The 24,226-nt window shown below is 43.3% G+C and overlaps 1 protein-coding gene across 18 annotated transcripts in view; it reads left to right on the forward strand.

Moving 5' to 3' along the window:
• LOC139420449 (sickle tail protein homolog) overlaps positions 1-24,226 on the forward strand; it is a 163,084-nt gene that overhangs the window by 121,873 nt on the left and 16,985 nt on the right. For 14 of the 18 annotated variants that reach the window (XM_071170592.1, XM_071170609.1, XM_071170593.1 and 11 more), the window contains 5 exons: positions 3,188-3,281; positions 17,704-18,506; positions 20,728-20,832; positions 21,510-21,568; positions 23,938-24,098. In XM_071170592.1, the coding sequence (XP_071026693.1) occupies positions 3,188-3,281; positions 17,704-18,506; positions 20,728-20,832; positions 21,510-21,568; positions 23,938-24,098 (1,222 nt within the window). The remainder of the gene's footprint in view (positions 1-3,187; positions 3,282-17,703; positions 18,507-20,727; positions 20,833-21,509; positions 21,569-23,937; positions 24,099-24,226) is intronic. The other 4 variants (XM_071170598.1, XM_071170607.1, XM_071170606.1 and 1 more) reach the window with 1 other exon arrangement.

Here is a 24,226-nt window from a genome sequence, read left to right on the forward strand (position 1 = left end):
CTTCCATATGTCTCAGTCTCACCCCTGTAAGGTCCTCAGGGTTACCCAGCAGCCTTCCTCTCTCCCCTCCTTAGGCTCTTCCTGTCTAATGAGCTCAACTTACGCAACACAGGAAGTGACCCTCTCTACTTCCCAGTCAACCCAATAGCTGTGTGGATGAAAGGCCTCGGGATGTGGAGCTGTACTGTAGTGGACGCTTTACTTCCACCTACACCTAAACAAACCCAAACAACACGGTCCCAAATGACACCCTAATCCTTATCTAGTGCACTACTTTGGGTTTGCCTATGGGCCCGGGTCAAACATAGTGCACTACATAGACATTAGGGTGCCATTTTGGGTCGTGAGCACAGTTTTAGAGCCTCTACTTTCTCAAATGTTGTCCCACGTGATGGAAAGTGGAAAGTTCTTTTGGAAAGTTCTTTTGTGTCCTTCCTGCTCAGTTAGCTGGACAAAAGGATTGGACAGGAACCCATAATCAGTCTTGTTTCTTCCAGAGCCACAGATTTAAAGTGAGTGAGAGAGCTGTATCAAAGGTGGCCACAGTCTGGCTGTCTTCTATGTGCAGAAACATGTGCTTGTGCAAAGAGACACTTAATATGCGTCCCAAATGGCACCATATTCCCTATTTGGTGCACTACTTTTGACCAGGGCACAAAGGAACTCTGGTAAAAAAAAGTAATACACTATGTAGGGAATAGGATGCCATTTGGGACACATTTTAAGTGTCTCTTTGCAGAGGCACATGTAGCATTAGCGTTAGCCTGCCTTTCTTTTAACACAGAGAGAAAAACAGTGAGATTCTATAAGACAACACTGACCAGGGTTTCATGCCCTCAGTCATCCCCACACACAGTCACGTCACCAATCACCCACTTCCTGGTATTGTGGGTGTGTTTATGGGAGACAACATTTCATAAAGTCCAACCATATAGACAGGGCATTTGGAAAGTATTCAGACCCCTTGACTTTTTCCACATTTTTTTACGTTACAGCCTTATTCTAAAATGGATTCAATTACTTTTTCATCTACACACAATCCCCCATAACACCGAAGCGAAAACAGGTTTTTAGAAACTTTTGTGAATGTATAAGAAAAACAAAAAAAGAAGTATAAGTATAATTTCTAAAAGTAGTCAGACCCTTAGTTACGACACTCGAAATTGAGCTTGGGTGCATCCTGTTTCCATTGAGCATCCTTGAGATGTTTCTACAACCTGATTGGAGTCCACCTGTGGTAAATTCAATTGATTGGACATGATTTGGAAAGACGCACATTTTTCTATATAATGTCCCACAGTTGACAGTCCATGTCAGAGCAAAAACCAAGCCATGAGGTCGAAGGAATTTTCCGAGACAGGATTGGGGAAGGGTACCAAAAAATGTCTGCAGCATTGAAGGTCCCCAAGAACACAGAGGCCTCTTGAAATGGAAGAAGTTTGGAACCACCAAGACTCTTCCTAGAGCTGGCCGCCAAACCAAACTAAGCATTCGGGGGAGAAGGGCCTTGGTCAGGGAGGTGACCAAGAACCCGAAGGTCACTCTGACAGAGCTCCAGAGTTCCTCTGTGGAGATGGGAGAAACTTCCAGAAGGACTTCCATCTATGCAGCACTCCACCAATCAGGCCTTAATGATAGAGTGGCCAGACAGAAGCCACTCCTCAGTAAAAGGCACATGACAGCCCGCTTGGAGTTTGGCAAAAGGCACCTAAAGGACTCTGACCATGAGAAACAAGATTCTCTGGTATGATGAAACCAAGATTGAAAACTTTGGCCTGAATGTCATGTGTGGTCACGTCTGTAGGAAACCTGGCACCATCTCTAAGATGAAGCATGGTGGTGGCAGCATCATGCTGTGGGGATGTTTTTCAGTGGCAGGGACTGGGAGATTAGTCAGGATCGATGGAAAGATGAACGGAGGAAAGTACAGAGACATGCTTGATGAAAACTTGCTCCAGAGCGCTCAGGAGCTCAGACTGGGGCAAAGGTTCAACTTCTAACAGGACAAAAACCCTAAGCGCACAGCCGAGACAACGCAAGTGTGGCTTTGGGACAAGTCTCTGCATGTCCTTGAGTGGCCCAGCCAGAGCCCGAACTTGAACCCAATCGAACATCTCTGGAGAGACCTGAAAATAGCTGTGCAGCGATGCTCCCCATCGAACCTGATGAGAGGATCTGCAGAGAAGAATGGGAGAACCTCCCCAAATATAGGTGTGCCAAGCTTATAGCATCATACCCAAGAAGACTCAAGGCTGTCATCACTGCCAGTGCCAAATGTGCTTCAACAAAGTACTGAGTAAAGGGTGCGCTTTTTCATCATGTGGTATTGAGTGTAGATTGATGAGGGGGGAAAAAACTATTGAATCCATTTTAGAATAAGGCTGTAAAGTAACGTGGAAAAAGTCAAGGGGTCTGAATACTTTCCGAATGCACTATATATGGATTGCCCAGGATTTTTTTATATTATTTGACCTTTATTTAACTAGGCAAGTCAGTTAAGAACAAATTCTTATTTTCAATGATGGCCTATGAACAGTGGGTTGACTGCCTTGTTCAGGGGCAGAACCCCAGATTTGTACCTTGTCAGCTCGGGGATTTGAACTTGCAACCTTCCGGTTACTAGTCCAACACTCTAACCACTAGGCTACCCTGCCGCCCCGGCATACAGAAGCTGTTTAGTGACTATATTGTGTATTTGAATTTCTGTAGGGTACAAGTTTTCGGCACACTGGGCTCAAATGGAAAAACAAGTGTTCTCTATCTGTAATGTTCTTGCGGTGGTGGGATGTTTACTTTATGACTAGCCGTCATCTTTTTTTATCAGGGCTGTAAAAGTTGTCACATGTTTGTTCCTCGCAGACTGGTACGGTAGAGTGCAGGAGTACTAGCTGACTCAGAACACATCTAGGCAGAGAGAGCTTTACATAGGAGCTTTATTTGAGGAAAACTATTTACCGTAACACTACTAGACAAGTTTTGGACTAATTGGACACTTTTGACAGAGCACCGTGATGTCTCAGCCAGTGTACGGTCAGTACACCAGACCACGGACTGTGTATGACATAGCCTTGTCAGAGTACACACCAATGTCTCGGTATAGGAGTCTCGCAGCTAGAGGAGACAGACCGCTGTCCGATAGTGATATAATCTGGGCACCTCGTCAAACTTCGGCTGTTTCTCTCTCCAGGAATATCACAGATCACTCCTGCCTGAAGGTGTACCACAAGGACCCGGCACAAGCCTTCAGTCACGGCCCAAGACCCACCAACGGCGATGCCAGGGTGAGTACTTTACTTTCAGTTTTGTACACCAGCTTCAAACGGCTGAAAATACAATGTTTTTGTTTGTGGAAAATACATTTCACAGTGGTGTAGATGATACAATGATTCTCTACACTATACTTGCTTGTTTTGTCACATAAACTGAAATTAGGCCAACTATTAGAATTTTCGCAACCAGGAAATGGCGGAGCGATTTCTGCATAGTGCATCTTTAATTCCTGTCTGAGCAAAGGAATACAGAGGGTCTACTTCTAAGTCCATCCCTACTGTGGTGCTTTTGTAAAAAATAAAAGTACAGTATTTACGACGGGTATTATTATGTGCAACATGCCAGTCATTCCCACGGAAACAGCTCCAGTACGGAATAGGCCATTCTAGTCAGTCTAACGTATAAATAACACCGTCTATGGGGTTCCCACCTCTTCCTCCCCTCTCCCCCTATCCTCCTCTACCCTCTTGTCTCCTACTTATCATCCCTCCCTCTCAGCTTCTAGGTAGAGGAATGACCCCCCCAACCTCCCCGTCTTCCTTAATCTGTTTATGGGGGTCTTCTGTTCTCCGTGCCTAATTTTGGGGGGGGATCGAGGGAGCCTTGTGTGTGCTTTAGCGCAGTTCTCCTGAAATAATTTAACTACATTCATGGGGCTTTTCCTTGTCCATTCTTCTCCAAATCTCCTGCTATTCTCCCACAAGGCTGTTGCCTGCTCTCCTCGTGTTGGTTTCCTGCTGATGTAACGGCAGGAAACCAACACGCAAAGACCTCATTCCTCGTGTGTTCTAACCCCAAATCCTTTCTGATCAACTGACCCCGATCCTACCTAGTCCCCTTGGATGATTTATCTATCTAGCCAAGAGGAGTCTCCATGTGTACTTTTGCCCAGAGCCCTATTGGGTCCTGGTTAAAAGGTGGGCACCATATAGGGAATAGAGTGCTATTTGGGATGCAAAACAGGAGTATTATTGCAGTTAATTACAATCACAACGACCCTTTCAATGAGCCCAGCATCATGTATTGTGTCTTTGTAGAGAGACGGCTGCTTTGCTTTATGGGAAGTGGAGTGTGCTGTCAGATTCTGTAGTGTTTTGCTTTAGTAGTAGAGTAAATTACCATTGAGTCTTAAGTCTAGGGACTACTTTTGATTTATTCTCTCTATTGTTTATGAAACTGTGCTTCAGTCTGCCTCTATTTCCTACTGTATAAGCATACACTGTGTAGTATAGTATTTTACTGAAATGAATCGAACGCGTAGGATACCAAGGAGAAACCACCATTTCTAAAGCAGCTACTGCATGCACGGCAGAACATTTAAGACAGAACCATGGATTGCTCTACTGTTGATTTTGTTCAACAGGAAGTAGACATATGTTATGAGCAGTGTTATAAAAAGTGAACACACTCACCCACCCACACACACACACACACACACACACACACACACACACTGCATGAATACGCAACCCAGTTCTCATGAGCTGTTTTATCAGTTCTGTCATTGTTTAACCCTCTGTAGCAATTCACACACTCATTATGTCTCTCTAGACTACTGGACTACTCCAGGAGATCTATGGGCATTGTCTTACAGACACACACACACACACACACACTCACGCACAGGTTGCACACACACATGCGCACACTCACGCACAGGTTGCACACACAAACCCGCACAGGTTTGAGTTCATTGGTTCTGGCCGAGGCACCGGTGTGCGATTGAGTTGAAGTCGCCTGTCTCGTTAAAAGGCGGTGACCGCTTTGATGATGATTGACTCCCACATTGTCCCTTTACCAGACCATATGAGTTAGGCTATGGACTTTGATCTCATCCAGTGATGGGCAAAAATGACCAAATACAATGATAAAATACACATGCAAAATGCCATAAAGATCAATGTATCAAAATAAACCACAAAATACTTGTATTTCAAATACATATGTTAGTTACTTCCAAGAGTTAGATCATTTGAATTACCCGAACAGCAACAACATTCTCAGTAATGGTTACAGAAAAAGACTTCTGATACAGGGGAAGAGCAGGGCCACAAAATGTCTACAACCTACAGTATTTTGAGAATACAAAATACATTGGCGTGTAGTTCAGCCCCAGTGTAATTGAAAGAAAAAAATACGCAGTCATTCAAATACCTATTTCAAGTACAGTACATGTAACAGAAATATGACACTTGCAATAAGTTGTTCTGGGATTCAAACAACAAAGCGGTTAGATTCTTCAACAATCAATGGCTTTATTTAATTAAAATGTTGTCATCCATATATTTATAATGTATATATTCATATTCCTTTAACTTAGATTTGTGTGTATTAGGTAGATGTTGTGGAATTGTTCGATTACATGTTAGATATTGCTGCACTCTGGGAACTAGAAGCACAAGCATTTCGCTACACTTGCAATAGCATCTGCTAATAATGTGTATGTGACCAATAAAATTTGATTTTGATTTAAAAGTCCCAAAATGGATGTACCAATCCCAGATCACCTGCTCATGAAGTGATACAGCTATAATGTGTATATAGGGCATTTGGAAAGTAATCAGAACCCTTGACTTTTTCCAAATTTTGTTACGTTACAGCCTTATTCTAAATTGTATTAAATAAATGTTTTTCCTCATCAATCTACGCAGACATAATAACAAAGCAAAAACTGTTTTTTTTTGCATTTTTTCCCAAATGTATTAAAAATAAAAAAACATACCTTATTTACATAAGTATTCCGACCCTTTGCTATAAGACTCAAAATTGAGCTCAGCTGCATCCTGTTTACATTGATCATCCTTGAGATGTTTCTACAACTTGATTGGAGTCCACCTGTGGTAAATTCAATTGATTGGGCATGATTTGGAAAGACACACACCTGTCTATATAAGGTCCCACAGCTGACACTGCATGTCAGAGCAAAAACTAAGTCATGAGGTCGAAGGAGTTGTCCGTAGAGCTCTGAGACTGGATTGTGTCAAGGCACATATCTAGGGAAGGGTACCAAAACATTTCTGGAGCATTGAAGGTCCCCAAGAACACAGTGGCCACCATCATTCTTAAATGGAAGAACTGAGCCAAACTGAGCATCCAGGGAGAAGGGCCTTGGTCAGGGAGTTGATGATCAAGAACCTGATGGTCACTCTGACAAAGCTCCAGAGGTCCCCTGTGGAGATGGGAGAACCTTCCAGAAGGACAACCATCTCTGCAGCACTCCACCCATTTGGCCTTTATGGTAGAATGGCCAGACAGAAGCCACTCCTCAGTAAAAGGCACATGACAGCCCACTTGGAGTTGGCCAAAAGCCCCCTAAAGGACTCTCAGGCCATGAGAAACAAGATTCTCTGGTCTGATGAAACCAAGATTGGTCTGAATGCAAAGCGTCACATCTGGAGGAAACCTGGTACCATCCCTATGGTGAAGCACGGTTGTGGCAGCATCATGCTGTGGGAGTGTTTTTCAGCGACAGGAACTGGGAGACTAGTCAAGATCGAGGGATAGATGAACAGAGCAAAGTTCAGAGAGATCCTTGATGAAACCTGCTTCAGAGTGCTCAGGACCTCAGACTGGGGTGAAGGTTCACCTTCCAACAGGACAACGACCCTAAGCACACAGCCAAGACAACCTAGAAGTGGTTTCGGGACAAGTCTCTGAATGCCCTTGAGTGTCCCAGCCAGAGCCCGGACTTGAACCCGATCGAACATCTCTGGAGAGACCTGAAAATAGCTGCAGCGACGCTCCCCATGCAACCTGACCAGAGCTTGAAAGAATCTGCAGAGAAGAATGGGAGTGTCATACCCAAGAATACTGTAATCGCTGACAAAGGCACTTCAACAAAGTACTGAGTAAAGTGTCTGAATACTTATGTAAATGTGTTAATTATGTTTTGAAAATGTTATACATTTGCATATTTCTAACAACCTGTTTTTGCTTTGTCATTATGGGGTATTGTTTGTAGGTTGATGAGGGGTGGGTGGCGGACAATTTAATACATTTTAGAATAAGGCTGTGATGTAACAGAAAGTCGAGGGGTCTGAATACTTTCCGAATGCACTCTAGTGTTCTGATAAATAAAGTGGATATTTGTAGTGGCTGGTGTGCAAATACTTTCTGCTTGAATTTGACAAATTAATCAAATTCATTCAACATTGATCCATGCCAATTTTGTACCATTACTGTATATACAGTATAATGACTGTACGCCTGTATGAATGAACTGTTGTTTCTATGCCATTGAGCCATTAGCCCTTTTTAAATGCAGACTGTGCAAAGTCATGCATATTAATACTGAAGCACTCGCACTCTCACACACACACACACACACACACACACACAGGCAAGGTAAACAGTGGCTTTATTCCTGACAGATGTGAGGCTGAGAGTGCAGATGTTTTTCCAGAACATTTGCGAGACAAAAAAAAAAGAGCCTTTTCTTATGCATCCTTGTGTTAGCAGCTTCTTTTCGCTGTGAAACCAACACCTGGCATACTAGGAAAAGGGCAAATACAGAACAATAACCAAATGAGTGGTGCACCTGTTCGAACAAAGTGTTTTGATTGGAGTAGAAGGACACTGCTGTACGCCTCAGTAGGGCTAAGCAGTGTCCTGTCTTCTCTAAAGAAATTATCAGATACACACACTGCATTGATTATGTCTCTCCAAAGTAAAGTCGGTGAGAAATCATTTCTGCTATTTGTCTCCGTTTTGTTTTCCTCTAAGAGATTGCGTCCCAATGTTTTGGGGGTTAAATATAGGGTTTTGAGTCTCATTGCAACACACAAGCTGCCATGAGATCGAGTTGGAGATACTGACTAGACGCTAGATAAGTTAACGTTGTTTTTGTTTTTGTTTTTACTCTGCCTGCTAACACACTGGATGATTCGGAATCCATTGAAGAGCTGGAACGATTCATTGACTCAAAGAAACATGTCGCTGGTTTCAGAGGATTAAAGCACTGTTAAGGACAACCAACCCAATCAACAAAACAAACCAAATCCAAGTTGGCCAATAGGTATCAACGATGAAACCAAACCATCCCCAATCAAGAGGGCGCATGTGGAGAGAGGTTTACTGATTATGGATGTTGACTTGTTTAAATCCATCAATGAACGGCTTGCCAAACTTGATATCTTGGATATACTACGAGAGGACATCAATGCATTATGTGCCAGTCTGGAATTCAGCCAATGTCAGATTGATGATCTAAGGAAAGAGAACACTGCGCTGAAAGGTACTATAGACTCTATTCATGGCAAGGTGGAGGTGGCGCAAAGGGAGAACAAACAACGTAAAGAAACCTTGCTTGATGCACAGTGTCGATCAATGCGGAACAATCTAATGTTTTCAGGGATACCGGAGAATGACAACAGCAGAGGCTGTGAGTACATTGTCTGAGACTTTATGTCAACTCAACTGGAACTGCCCACTGATGTTGTGCATAATGTCACTTCCTCCAGAGTCCATAGAATAGGCAAGGCCTCTGGGAAATAGGCCACGGGCTATTATTGCATGTTTTGACAAATTGAAGCAAAAAGGAAATGACGAAGAACATGGGGCAGAGGACTCAGAAACACTGATTTTGGAATGAATGATCACTTCCCCAGTGAGACCAATGAAAGGAGAAAAAAATGTATCCCATCATGAAGGAAAAGCGTTGCCTGAATCAACGAGTCTCCGTGGTGATGGATAAACTTTACATCAACGGGCAATTGTATCGGGACTCTAGAGTCACTCCCTGGCTATTTTAATTGAATGTTCAAATCTGAGTTTGTGTGTTCTAGTGTATCATGACAACTTCAACTATTAACAGATATATGCTATATTGATCTCCACTTGATAAGGAAAGGGCTGCATAATGTATGTAGCCTTCCTAACAAAATACATGAGGTTTTTAACTTGGTCAACATAAGTAATATTCATATTTTGGCTTTGACCGAAACACATTTAGATTCATCTGTAAATGATGGGCAAATGAACATCCATGGATATTGTCTACTTAGGCACAGGAATAGGGATGGCGGGGGTGTAGCACTGTATATTCAGAATCATATACCTTTTTAAGAGGAGGGATGGCCTTAATGTAGGTCAAATAGAGGCACTATGGGCTCAAGTAGATCTACCTCGCCAGGCACCCATATTGGTAGGATGTGTGTATAGATCTCCTAGCTCTAAGGTGTCCTATCTGAATGACAGGACTGGGTAGGACCAGGCCACAGACGCAACATATATTTATCTTTATTTGAATATAAATTGGAAGGATCATAATCATTCAAATAGAAGTCAATTGATGATACGCCGAGAACTGTGGTTTGAAACAAATGGTTAATGATACTACGAGATCATCAACTAATTTGGGTCACCGATCTTCTGCAATGCTTAAAAGCCAGATCAATGCCAGTGGGCTGGACAGACCATATATAATATTGTGACCATAACCACGAACACCAAGGTTCCAAAGAATCCCCCAAGGATTGTGTTCAAGATACATTTTTACCTTTTATTTAACTAAGAACTAATTCTTATTTTCAATGACGGCCTAGGAACAGTGGGCCTTGTTCAGGGGCAGTTAGCTCGGGGATTTGAACTTGCAACCTTTCGGTTACTGGTCCAATGCTCTAACCACTAGGCTATGCTGCCGCCCCGATTTAATCATTGGCTGCTGTACAATGGGAGCTGATTTATCTAGACGATGATTTAAATCACGCTACAGAATGTTTTACTGATTTGCTCACTGAGGTAAGGGACCATCATGACCCAGTAAGAAAGAGTACAGTTGGGGCTCGTCCGTCTCCATGGATTGATGTTGAACTGGGTGAGGCTTTTTCTCAAAGAAATATGGCAAAAGTCTTAGCAGCCAAATCTGAACTAGAAATTGATTAACCGAATTATAGAACATTATGTAATTATGCAGTTAAATTGAATCGTAAGACAAAAACGTTATTTTACAACAATGCTTCTATTGATTGTAAAAATGATTGTAAAAAGTTATGGAATACAGTTAAGGGCTTACTTGGTTACTTGGTTATCTATCTCATAGATAAGACATAATACACTAACATATTGACCCGATGAACACTCAGTCTAAAAAATATATATATATACAGGCCTTGCGAAAGTATTCGGCCCCCTTGAACTTTGCGACACTTTTGCCACATTTCAGGCTTCAAACATAAAGATATAAAACTGTATTTTTTGTGAAGAATCAACAACAAGTGGGACACATTAATGAAGTGGAACGACATTTATTGGATATTTCAAACTTTTTTAACAAATCAAAAACTGAAAAATTGGGCGTGCAAAATTATTCAGCCCCCTTAAGTTAATACTTTGTAGCGCCACCTTTTGCTGCGATTACAGCTGTAAGTCGCTTGGGGTATGTCTATCAGTTTTGCACATCGAGAGACTGAAATTTTTTCCCATTCCTCCTTGCAAAACAGCTCGAGCTCAGTGAGGTTGGATGGAGAGCATTTGTGAACAGCAGTTTTCAGTTCTTTCCACAGATTCTCGATTGGATTCAGGTCTGGACTTTGACTTGGCCATTCTAACACCTGGATATGTTTATTTTTGAACCATTCCATTGTAGATTTTGCTTTATGTTTTGGATCATTGTCTTGTTGGAAGACAAATCTCCATCCCAGTCTCAGGTCTTTTGCAGACTCCATCAGGTTTTCTTCCAGAATGGTCCTGTATTTGGCTCCATCCATCTTCCCATCAATTTTAACCATCTTTCCTGTCCCTGCTGAAGAAAAGCAGGCCAAAACCATGATGCTGCCACCACCATGTTTGACAGTGGGGATGGTGTGTTCAGCTGTGTTGCTTTTACGCCAAACATAACGTTTTGCATTGTTGCCAAAAAGTTCAATTTTGGTTTCATCTGACCAGAGCACCTTCTTCCACATGTTTGGTGTGTCTCCCAGGTGGCTTGTGCCAAACTTTAAACAACACTTTTTATGGATATCTTTAAGAAATGGCTTTCTTCTTGCCACTCTTCCATAAAGGCCAGATTTGTGCAATATACGACTGATTGTTGTCCTATGGACAGAGTCTCCCACCTCAGCTGTAGATCTCTGCAGTTCATCCAGAGTGATCATGGGCCTCTTGGCTGCATCTCTGATCAGTCTTCTCCTTGTATGAGCTGAAAGTTTAGAGGGACGGCCAGGTCTTGGTAGATTTGCAGTGGTCTGATACTCCTTCCATTTCAATATTATCGCTTGCACAGTGCTACTTGGGATGTTTAAAGCTTGGGAAATCTTTTTGTATCCAAATCCGGCTTTAAACTTCTTCACAACAGTATCTCGGACCTGCCTGGTGTGTTCCTTGTTCTTCATGATGCTCTCTGCGCATTTGACGGACCTCTGAGACTATCACAGTGCAGGTGCATTTATACGGAGACTTGATTACACACAGGTGGATTGTATTTATCATCATTAGTCATTTAGGTCAACATTGGATCATTCATAGATCCTCACTGAACTTCTGGAGAGAGTTTGCTGCACTGAAAGTAAAGGGGCTGAATAATTTTGCACGCCCAATTTTTCAGTTTTTGATTTGTTAAAAAAGTTTGAAATATCCAATAAATGTCGTTCCACTTCATGATTGTGTCCCACTTGTTGTTGATTCTTCACAAAAAAATACAGTTTTATATCTTTATGTTTGAAGCCTGAAATGTGGCAAAAGGTCGCAAAGTTCAAGGGGGCCGAATACTTTCGCAAGGCACTGTATAGATAGATAGATAGATAGATAGATAGATAGATAGATTCTTCATCTACCATAATCCAGCACAACTTTCCTATGTATTATACTTAAATGGTTTGAAAGTATTGTTTAAATATATATATATATGAAAGGTTTCTACTTTGCTCAGTTAAATTATTCAATTTCTTTATTGCTCTAAATCGAAATGTTCTTTTGCCTATTTCTCTTTTCTGTCTGGACAACACAGATGGTGTACAATCTATTCCTAGTATTTACTGCATGTCTGTCTCTTACCAACGGAATACCATTGTGAATAGAGTTTGGCTGTTTTAAATGGTGTAAATTATAAAATAAGCATATTGTTTTCAATTCAGTTGATTGATGACCAACCAAGAGCATTTGCGCATGACTACAACAGAAGAACCATATCTCCACCTTAAAACAATCCTTGCTGCTTTGTTCTGTGCAATCTGCAGCCTCCTAATTTCACTTGCTGCTGCTTTCCCCAGACCACAGAACAGTAATTCACCTGACTCTCAATTAATTAATGTGTTATTTGCTCAAGAATCTTTTCTGGTAAATATTTAGCTATCCTTCTGATCATGCATGCAGTTATATATATATATATATATTTTATACATAGATTAGTTATTTGAGACTACCTTGATAAGCAGTTGTCTTGATGCACTCCTAGTAGTTTGCTTTCTGCCACTTCCTCAATTTGTACTCCCCTCATACTTAATTGTACCCCATGCTGTGTTGGCCTTTTCCTAGTTGAACAGACTAACATAACTTCGGTTTTCTTGGTGTTTACAACAAGTTTGTTCCCGGCAAACCCACTCCCTGATATTCTCCAAATCTCCTTGTAATGCCTGCTGTACCTGTTGAACTGAGGGTCTTGCTGTAGAAATTGTAGTATCATCTGCAAATATGGTAGCTTGAGTTTCAGATAAGGCATAACGGAGGTCGTTGGAATATATTTAATAATCCCAGTTCAAATTCCCTGTCTTAGGTCAGTTAAGATCACCACATTATTTTAAGAATGTGAAATGACATAATTGTAGTAGATAATTAATTATTTCAGCTTTTATTTATTTTAATCACATTCCCAGTGGGTCAGAAATTTGCATACACCTAATTAGTATTTGGTAGCATTGCCTTTAAATTGTTTAACTTGGGTCAAACGTTTTGGGTAGCCTTCCACAAGCTTCCCACAAAAAATGGGCTGAATTTTGGCCCATTCCTCCTGACAGAGCTGGTGTAACTGAGTCAGGTTTGTAGGCCTCCTTGCTCGCACACGCTTTTTCAGTTCTGCCCACAAATGTTCTATATGATTGAGGTCTGTGCTTTGTGATGGCCACTCCAATACTTTGACTTTGTTGTCCTTAAGCCATTTTTCCACAACTTTGGAAGTATGCTTGGGGTCATTGTCCATTATGGAAGACCCATTTGCAACCAAGCTTTAACTTCATGACTGATGTCTTGAGATGTTGCTTCAATATATCCACATACATTTTCCTCATTCATAATTCCATCTATTTTGTGAAGTGCACCGGTCCCTCCTGCAGCAAAGCACCCCCACATGATGCTGCCACCCCCATGCTTCACTGGCCAACAGTTATATTTTTTTATGTTTCATCAGACCAGAGGACATTTCTCCAAAAAGTACCATCTTTGTGGATATAGATACTTTTGTACCTGTTTCCTCCAACATCTTCACAAGGTCCTTTGCTGTTGTTCTGGGATTGATTTGCACTTTTCGCACCAAAGTATGTTCATCTCTAGGAGACAGAATGCATCTCCTTCCTGAGCAGTATGATGGACCAGTGTGGTCCCATGTTGTTTATACTTGCGTGCTATTGTTTGTACAGATGAACGTGGTACCTTGAAATTGCTCCCAAGGATGAACCAGTCTTGTGGAGGTCTACAATGTTTTTGGCAGATTTTTTTGTGGGGGGGATTTTCCCATGATGTCAAGCAAAGAGGTACTGAGTTTTAAGGTAGGCCTTGAAATACATCCACAGGTACATCTCCAATTGACTCAAATTATGTCAATTATCCTATCAGAAGCTTCTAAAGCCATGCCATCATTTTCTGCTATTTAAAGGCACTGTCAACTTAGTGTATGTAAACGTCTGACCCACTGGAATTGTGATACAGTCAGTTCTAAATTAAATAATCTGTCTGTAAACAATTGTTGGAAAAATGACTTGTGTCATGCACAAAGTAGACATTCTAACCGACTTACCAAAACTATAGTTTGTTAACAAGAAATATGTGGAGTTGTTGAAAAATGAGTATTAATGACTCCAACCTAAGTGTATGCAAACTTTCGACTTCAACTGTATATTTTTTACAAAAAGTAATAATAAAGGAAATATACACTGTGTGTGTGTGTGTGTGTGTGTGTGTGTGTGTGTATATATATATTAGTGTATACTGTGTATATTTCCTTTATTATTATTATTATTATTATTATTATTATTATTACCTTTTGTAGTAATAATTGGGCTCCCAACGGGCCTGGGCCCAGGGGCTTCAGCCCTGGTAAGCCCCTGCATTAACCTGTCCCTGAATGTAAAGAGTTAAATTAACACTCAGTGGTGTAAAATAACCCCAGTGTTGGTGTTAATAACCAAAGTTGAACCAAAAACACACCCATGATTATCATATTTCCCAGCATGCTCTATTGCAGGTAGATTTTTTTTAAATAGTATTTTTTCAATATCTATGTTTTTGCATGTTCATTCATTGATTAAATAATCTTATGTTTCTCAAATATAAATAATATACATTTTTCTAAACTATTGCTGTTACTTGGACTTATTGCACTCGTTACTGAAATGGTTGTTCCACTTTAAATGTTTAAGGTAGTCTCATATCTTCGTTTTCTCAACCCTGGCAGTCATTCTGAAAGCAGGTCGTGTGTGACAGAGAAAAGTCCAAACTCTGGCTGAATTCCTGTAGGGGTTACACATTCAGGCCATTGTATTAGGGTAAAACTAGGCCCTCAAAAGCAGGCCTTGTGGAAGAAAAAAAACTATCTAAATCTCGAAGGGGGATTCTAAAGATTGTCAATGTAATATATACTGTATAAAATACCATGTTTTTGTGTTTCAGAAACGATTAAGTGTTTACTGAATGGTTCTTTCTAAAGGTGAACAGCAGTGGGGTGGGTGTGACAGCTGATGTGTGTAAGAGAGGTGAACAAAGACTCCGACTGGGCTGGATCCACAGCCAACAAAGACCAAACTCATTGGTTAATTAGTGAAAACACACTTTCTATAAATATGTTAAAGGAAATTCTGTCCGGGAATATTCTAATCAGAGGCCGTGGAACAACATGTAATAGAGAAAAATGGAAAGCACAAAGCTACGGAGTTCAAAAACTCACTTTCGAAGTCGACTATTATGGAAATGCTCGATGTTAAAACTGTTTTGGTTTGATAGGATTATTACAAGGTGGACAAAGTACTACATATTATTCCTAAACAAAGGAAAAACGCCAGGTAGTTGTATGAAGTCGAGCACAGCTGTTCTATGCTGTTTTGTGATGGCTTGTCAATCACAAACAGATGTTATACCTGACACTATGCACTCCTTCCGTCCTCTCGAAAGACCACATTGCATTTTCAATAGCGTGACCTTATAAGGCAGGAGGTCCAGGTTTGTCCGTAGACATATAAAACATTGCCTTTTTTTAAAAGAAATAAACCAACACATCTGAAGGTGTGAGGAGAACTAGCGGCGAAATGGGGGAACATTTGGTTTGAGTTTGGCTCATGTGGACTTTTGGCTCCGAGACCTTTCTCTTTCCACTGCCTCCGTAAGGATCTCATTAGAAGGACAGTATGTCTAGGAGGGTCTCATAAAGTCAGCTCAATCCAGTTTCATATGAGTACTACATGAGGCTATTAGAGTTCCTGCACTAGGCTAGATACACACCCACATTAATCAGGAGTGCTGATGGAGAAGTAGTGAGACTTGTTGTATTTGTATTGGTCTCCACTGCAGTCCTTGGATGAGGTAATAGGGTTTTCATTGTTATGATGACAGTTTATGGACAATATCCCTTTCTCTCTCTCTCTCTCTCTCTCTCTCTCTCTCTCTCTCTCTTCTCTCTCTCTCTCTCTCTCTCTCTCTCTCTTCTCTCTCTCTCTCTCTCTCTCTCTCTCTCTCTCTCTCTCTCTCTCTCTCTCTCTCTCTCTCTCTCTCTCTCTCTCTCTCTCTCTCTCTCTCTCTCTCTCTCTCTCTCTCTCTCTCTCTCTCTCTCTCTCTCTCTCTCTCTCTCTCTCTCTCTCTCTCTCTCTCTCTCTCTCTCTCATACAATGACTACCACCTTGGCAGGAGCACATTTGAACTGTCTTGACTCTTTATGGCCATAGGGAATCAAACAGTCACCGTATGAAATAATTTAAATAGTGGGATTCATGATGAATTAAAGACGACAGTGGATTATTCAAATAGTAGCCAAGTCGAAGAAAGCACTGTATACAAAACGGCTCCAATAGCCACCGTTTCGTCCATGTGTACAAAACATGACTTCTGGGAGCGTAATATTGGGATTGTTGGTATAGACACACTAAACAGGTAGTTGTGAACACTTTGATGCTTGTCTACAAATAGCAGGGTCGCAACAGATGCGATATTTACATTGAGGTTTAGACCATACGTTTGCTTCCACCGAAGCAGGTGGCTGGCCACAAAAACCACTGAACCACAGTAGAAGTAGTGCATTGGGAAGAAATGAACTCACTCTCACAACCTGGCAGTGAGTTAACCATGCATTCCTGTGTGTAAAGATCTCTGCATACTCTCTGCCCTTCACGTTTGACTTTTAACTCCCGAAATCTGCTCCAGTCATGCCTCTCCTTTAACCCAGCTGTAGCTGAATGAAGTGATTTCATAGTTTGTCCACAGGTACTCTGGGGTCCTTTGTGTGGTTCAATGCAGTCACAGCTGCCTATTTAAAATGGCTGTGCCAGACGACGGAACCTGTTGCTAATTTACCAGATACTTCTTTCCTGCCTGTGGGCACATAGTTGAAATCATTCTCTCTGTGTTTTCACATGTTGGTTGTTTTAAAAGGCACACTGTTATCAGCAACCAGTGGCAATTGAGCTCACAAGCTAGCATGAGCCTTAAAGAAACCCTCAAGGTAATCACCGAGCTTTAAAGTTAATGTGAATATCCTGCTTATGAGGGGAATTTTATCAAAAAAAAACTTGTTTTCATGTCAAATCATATTTTGTAAGCCTGAGGGTATAGGCAATTTGGGGTGTCTGTGAAATGTTAGTCAAATATTGACAGGGGGAAAGTATCCCTGTGGCCTTAGCAGGATTTAAGATGTTTTCTCACTCTGAGAATGTGCTGATGCGACATTCTTTTTCTCTAGAACATGAAAACCAACTGTCCTGGCTGGCTTAGAGCGTAATTGTCTGCATCCCAAATGCCACCATATCCCTATTTATTCAACTACCTTTACCGGAGCCCTAGTGAACGACATAGGGAATAGGGTGCCATTTGGGATGCAGGCATGGTGTGTTTGGTGACCTCTCTCCAGAGATGCAGGGTTGACAACAGACCAGAGCTATAGACGCTCAGACGGAGGTGCCATGGCCGACTGACTACCTGAGGGCTGTGACACTCGACAACGCTTGGTAAACATGGTCAACTAACGTAAGTGTAACGTAGTAATAACGTGATTTGGTGTTTTTGGTTCCACTCTTCCTCCAGATGCACAGAGAGGTGATGTATGGCAGCAGAGATGGCCAGCACCCCCCAATGCGACAGCTCTCCATGGGCCCCCCTCCACACCACCCCATGCAGGGCTCCCTGTCCCCACCCACGGCCCACTCCCTGCCCCCCTCGCCCTCCCGGATCCCCTTCGGCCCGCGCCCGGGGTCCATGCCCGGCACTGCCACCATGCCACGGGAGCGCATTTCCAACGCCACCCCTCCCACACGATCCGTGTCCCCCTGCCCCAGCGCCATCCTGGAGAGGCGGGACGTCAAACCCGATGAGGACCTGAGTGCTATGAGTCCCAGCCTATTGAGGGGTGGAGAGGGGCTGTACGCTGACCCATACTTGCTCCTCAACGAGGGGAGGATGGGCCACGGCCTTGCCCATGGAGGGCACCCTCCTGCTGGGGACATTGTGGACCATGGCAGCCTGGCTGGATACCACCGCGTCTCCATCCGCTCCACAGGCTCCTACAGTGGGCCCAGCCCCACCGAGGCCATGGAACAACCGTCACTCTACCGCCAGAAGTCCAGGAAGTATGGAGACAGCCAGCTGCCTACACTGGGCTCCAAGACCCCACCCCCCTCACCCCACAGGATGGCAGAGGTGAGGATGATTGACATCCACGGGGCGCCACCCCCTCCCAGCGGCATTCCCCAAGAGCGCTCCTCGCCCGTTCGCCAGTCCTTCAGGAAGGAGGAAGTGGTGAAAAGCAGAAGCAACATGGCGTCTCCAGTTGTCCCAGACCTCCAGGGTGGTCACGGCCCTATCCCGCCAGCCAACGACCCCCAGACACGGTAAGCCAACCCGGGGGACCTGAGGTGGGGCGGGGGCTCAGTGAAAGGGTATGATACTGCATGGGGGCATAGATTAACTAACATTGCATCCTTGTACCACCCTAACAGTAACCGTGGGCTGCACTGTTTTAATCTTAGCTCAGACTGTCTCATCACCACTGCAGGGCAGAGACATCTCAGCAGAGACATCCCTGTCTCACAGATACACACACACACACACACACACTGCGTGTCTGGTCCGCCATGTCAAGGTCAACACATTTAGCACAGTGGGCTATAACACTGTATTATGGTTATGAATATACGTATTGACTTTTATCTAGATCAATTTGGGCCGTGTGTGTGACCAGCTCTTTTGATATGAATAGCTTATCCCTAGTCCTAAAACCTTGGAGTGAAGAGTTGAAGAGGGCTGGTTTACTCAGTTGACTTAGTTGACTCTGTAAACCAGGCCAGCGCAGTAATGGAATAGCGCTTCAAGCCCCCTATCCAGACTGTATATCTATAACTCTCTGTCTGCATGCCCCGTGTCCATCGTCTGTTAGCCCTGCACTCCGGCAGTCATCCCTGTGGCTATTTCAACCTGGCTCCTTCTGTTTCACTAAAGGACAGAACACACAAGCACAAGAGGGACATACTCCAGCCATACAATTATTTGTGGATTCATTGGAATGCATTAGACCGGATGGCTATGGGGGTGAGGGGGCTATGTGTGTACTGCTTAGGAAAACCAAAGCAAATATTGGCCAGGTTGGATAAGACCCGGGCTTCCTGAAAGCCGAATCAGGGGGAACAGATCACTAGGACCACCTGCATGGCACAAACACCATGGTCTGTGTCCCAAATGGCACCCTATTCCCTTTAAAGTGCACAATCCTTTGACCAGGGCCCGCATAGGCAGATAGCCTGGTGGTTAGGAGCGTTGGGCCAGTATCCAAAAGGTCACTGGTTTGAATACCCAAGCCGACTAGGTGAAACATCTGTCAATTTTCCCTTGAGCAAGGCACTTAACCCCAAGTCACTCTGGATAAGACTGTCTGCTAAATGACTCAAATGTAACATATATTTGGGACATTCCCATCTTAAATGGGTCTGGGGGAAAAGGAGTAAAGGAATTTCTGTGGAAAGGTACTTAATGTACAACAAACAGGGTAGCTTTGTTCACTTACTTTATACTCTAGAACTACGGAGTGGCCTTCAAGCATGAGTTGTACTTACACGCACAAAGACTATTCCGTATAGGCACGGTGCTCTATAATGGCTATATAGGCACAAGAAACTTTTCTCTTTTGGCTTTGCATTTCAGTGCCCCGGGGGAGACATAGCTAAGTGTCTGTTTCTCTACAGTACATTGCCTGGGCGCAATATACAGCACTATCAGGATCACAGTCATTTCTCTTGTCCTCATCTAGCCCCATCCAGCGCTCTCACCTCCCCTCCCCTCCCGTGCCATTAGATATGTGATGACATGTGAAAAAACAGTGCTCCTCTATGTCTGAGCCTCACTGGTCAACGAGCAATCACCAAGCATAAGGATCCCTATTCAACCCTGTGCTTGGTTTTCTTCACATTGCCGATCCTGCCAGAGTAATATGAGAATTGATGAGTTTGTCTTCTCTTTCTCGTCCAGGCGCCCGACAACCAGTGACGCAGTCTATTGTTTTATCCACAATGTGCCCACTAAGGTCCAACTCATCTCAACCTCTGGGCTAAATCTACTAGACAGCCCTGTCTTGTATTCAGAAATTCAGACTAGCCCACTCTTGTTTTTCTAGACTATTCCAGGCAGACTCCAGGAGGGCAAAACAGGCATTCTAAAGTGGTTGTATTTATTACACTGTGTAAGCTGGGATATAAAGTTTATTTTTGCCTGAACGGAGCCGTCACTACCTTTAGCACTGTATTTTGACAGCTTGGAACACTTACTTTTGGCCAGATATTGCTTTAAAGGTGCATTTAACTGTTTATATAGCAGAAGCCCATCTATTTGACAAATCAATTAACTTCTATTCTCACTATCCAGTACATGACTTACTCCTTGTGTTTTTAATTTTATATCGCTAATTTGATTTCTAAGCAACCACGTCTGGCATGGAAACAATGCAGGTAGTAGTTAGGAAGTAACTCCTAACTTAAAAAGTACTTATAACTTAAATGTCAAAAATGCCACCGCCTAGTATGCCCCATTTTTAAAAGCTTGATATTCTGATGTTTCCTGCAGAGAGCGAATGAAGGCTATGGAGCAACAGATTGCCAGCTTGACTGGTCTTGTTCAGCATGCACTTTTAACGTCCCCAAACACTAGTGGCACCAACGAGGCTCTCAGGTAAGCAAGAAGATGAAGTGAGGCAGCTTGGGACATTGAGTTCTCCGAGATAAGCCCAGGCTGCCCCAGCCAAATTGGAAAAAGATAATCGCAAAGAAACTAGCTCTCACTTTTAGCCATCTGAGCCAGCCTAGGTAAACAGAACATTGTCAGGGGGAAATAGGGTGCACAAGGGGTCTGATATTATCTCCATTTATTCTCCAAAATGGCTGCCTCTATAGGTTGATATGGCTGCAGTTGACCTTTGCATTTCAACCCACTCTGTGGAGATCTTGTGCTAACTGTGTTTGCTTGGGTTTACAATGAACCATCTCAATGAATGCACGATGAGTGGAATGAACATGGGATGATTTACTATGGGAACAGACTGCTCCTAACAGCCATCATGTTAACATGTCCCTCTGTCAGTCTACCCAACCATACGTATGGCTGTCTATACGGCTTTTCCTAATATGTATCAACCCTAACTGAAGGACAGTGCCCAGGGTTTTTTATTGAATCTCTTATATCGTGATTCAACAGAATTCATAGGTCTCTATCTCTCACTCTATGTGTGTGTGTGTGTGTGTGTGTGTGTGTGTGTGTGTGTGTGTGTGTGTGTGTGTGTGTGTGTGTGTGTGTGTGTGTGTGTGTGTGTGTGTGTGTGTGTGTGTGTGTGTGTGTGTGTGTGTGTGTAGCGAACGACCCATGAAGACATCAAGACAAGCGTCTCCGGTTCAGAGTGCACACAGTGCAGGTCAGGACCACTATTACCCTTCTGCATGTATCACATCATGAACTGTGTCCCTACATTGTGCCCTATTCCCTATATAGTGCCCTACTTTTCACTTGAGCCCTATGAGCTTTCCTCTGGGGCCAGGTAAAAAATGGTGCACTATATAGGGAATAGGTTGGCATTTGGGATGCAGCCCATGATCTACTTCACAATACAGTTTTCTGTTGCATATCCACGTTTTCCCCATGATGCATTGCACAGACAAGTCTCTCATGTTAATGTCACTCAACAGTCTGCCGTATGCTCTCCCCTACCACTCCACTAAAACTGTCAGTGAGTCAGTCACAGACCAGCTTACTTTACTCTTCGCCAAGTCCCCCATATTCCCCCTCAAATCCACTCTTCTCATACAAAAACAGCAAACCTAATATGTGCTGCTGAAAAACAAGAGCAGTGTATTATTTCTTCATCCTCGCCAAGATGATTCAATCTCGTCTGGCTAACAGTCTGCGCAGATGTGGGTTCGATAAAACAAATGCAATCTGGAGGGCGGCGGAAGGAAAACAGAGCGGTATTTATCTGTCTGCTGCCGAAGCAGTTCCTTACATCTTAGCGATACACTTCTTCTTCTTCTTCTTCTTCCTACACCACGCTGATACAATCTGCTGTGTCACGTTGTGTGTGTGTGTGTGTGTGTGAGGGAATTTCAATCTCTTCAACACCAAAAAGACTGTTCATGTCTCACAGGATTTCCCTTCGTTTATCGTTCCCCCGCATCAAATGCATGAACAATTTACATATTTCTCTTGATTCCTCAGACTCTCTTGTTGTTACTTCATAATCTCCATCACAAAAACACCCTCTCAGTCTCCAAACAGTGGATTGTATCCTAAATGGCACCCTATTCCCTAAAAAGTGCACTACTTTTAACCAGAGCCCAATGGGCCATTTGGTACGCAGACAGTAAAACACAGGAACTGCTTTCTTCCGAAACTGCACTTCAGGTCTGTGCTGCTGTCATCCACTATGAGAGGACTGTGGTGAATGTTGGAGGGGGATTACACAGTGACAATAGCAGTGTGTTCCTTAGCCCCACAGCAGGGCTGTACTATGGCTGTATCCCAAATGGCACCCTATTCCCTTTATAGTGCACTAACTATATAGGGAATTGGGTGCCATTTGGGATGTAGATATACTCTGTTTGGAGGGAGCTTAGAGTGCTCTCTCTCTCGCTCTCTCATTTCCTCGCAACATTCCACTCTTTTCATTGTTCCGACACTGGACAGGGACTTTTTCACTTCCGCTAAGGGACTTCAGTGGCTTACAAAGTGCCACTCCCACAACAAGCGCCCGAGAGACACTCTTCGACCTCTGTCGGTGTTCAAAGGTCATACTAACACACTCTGAATGTGAGGAACAGCGTCATTTTATTCAACTTGAGTTACTGTCAGTGCAGGCTGCAGAGGGCATAGCATGTAAAGAGTAATTATCTTGTCAGTCTGACCGCCTCCGAGGCCAGAGGACATGACTGGCGGTTGTTTTCGACGGCGGGCGAACCCGTCTCCTGTCTCCCATTACTCACAGTGATTTGAAATGGTCTGCGTACCAAATGCCTCTCTCTTCCCAATACAATGGACTGTTTTTGACCAGAGCCCTAAAGTCCCTGGTCAAAAGTAATGCACTACATAGGGAATAGGGTGCCAATTTGGGATGTAGATATGGTGAGTTTGGCGGTCGGCCGTGTGCTTCTGTGGGCAGGCGCCACAGGAAGCACAGAGATGTGTGAGGCGAGGGCTAGCCAGGCCAATGACTCACAGAGGTTACGTTTCAAATGACACCCTATTCCCTATATAGTGCACGACCTTTGACCAGGGCCTCTATATATGACCTACATAGGGAATAGGATGGTATTTGGGACGTAGACAGACAGAAGGCAGAAGGTGAAAAGGAGGAGCGAGAACCTTACCCCCTCCTTTCAATCGCAGAGGAGGAGAGGAATTACATTTTAACGTGCCTGTGCACTTTTGACTGTGTGATATGTCCTTTTCTGTTAATGAGGGAGTAATGTATTGCCTATTTCCTCCAAAGTCTGCAGTCTCAAGTTTCCGTCACATTGCGAAAGAGATTCCTGTACTTGTGGATGCATACAGCATAGCCTACGTTATGAATAATTGAATGGTATGCGTTTAGATGCATTTTCACACACCGGTTATTGTTTTGATTCCATTGTTGTAAATCAGTTTTCATAAAGCTGGCTAGAGGGCTCATCTTTATGGAAAGTGAGCCGTCTATCCAACTCTGTTTTCTTGTGCAGTTTTGTTATCGCCTTTGTAGAACTGACTAGCTTGTAGGGTTTTTTAAATGTGGCTATTTGATTTGATGTCATTCAGGAGGTTCCCCTATCCTAGCACCCAAAAGTGCCGCACTCCCCTCTGAGAGTGGCTCCACCCCTGCACTACCAGGCTCTGCCCCCTTTCAGGCCAACCTGTTCCAGTTCAAGAAGAATGTCTCGGACCTTCGGCTGCAGCTCCATCAGATGAGACAGCTGCAGGTAACACCCGTGATGCTCTAGGAGTGGGATTAAGTTTCTCCTAGACTCTGATCTTGGGTCCATTTAGCATTTTCCCCCACTAATGGTTAAGGTTAGGATTGGGATAGGGGAAGCTAATCCTAGATCTG

This window comes from Oncorhynchus clarkii, chromosome 11, assembly GCF_045791955.1.
Source record: "Oncorhynchus clarkii lewisi isolate Uvic-CL-2024 chromosome 11, UVic_Ocla_1.0, whole genome shotgun sequence".
Taxonomy (NCBI): domain Eukaryota; kingdom Metazoa; phylum Chordata; class Actinopteri; order Salmoniformes; family Salmonidae; genus Oncorhynchus; species Oncorhynchus clarkii.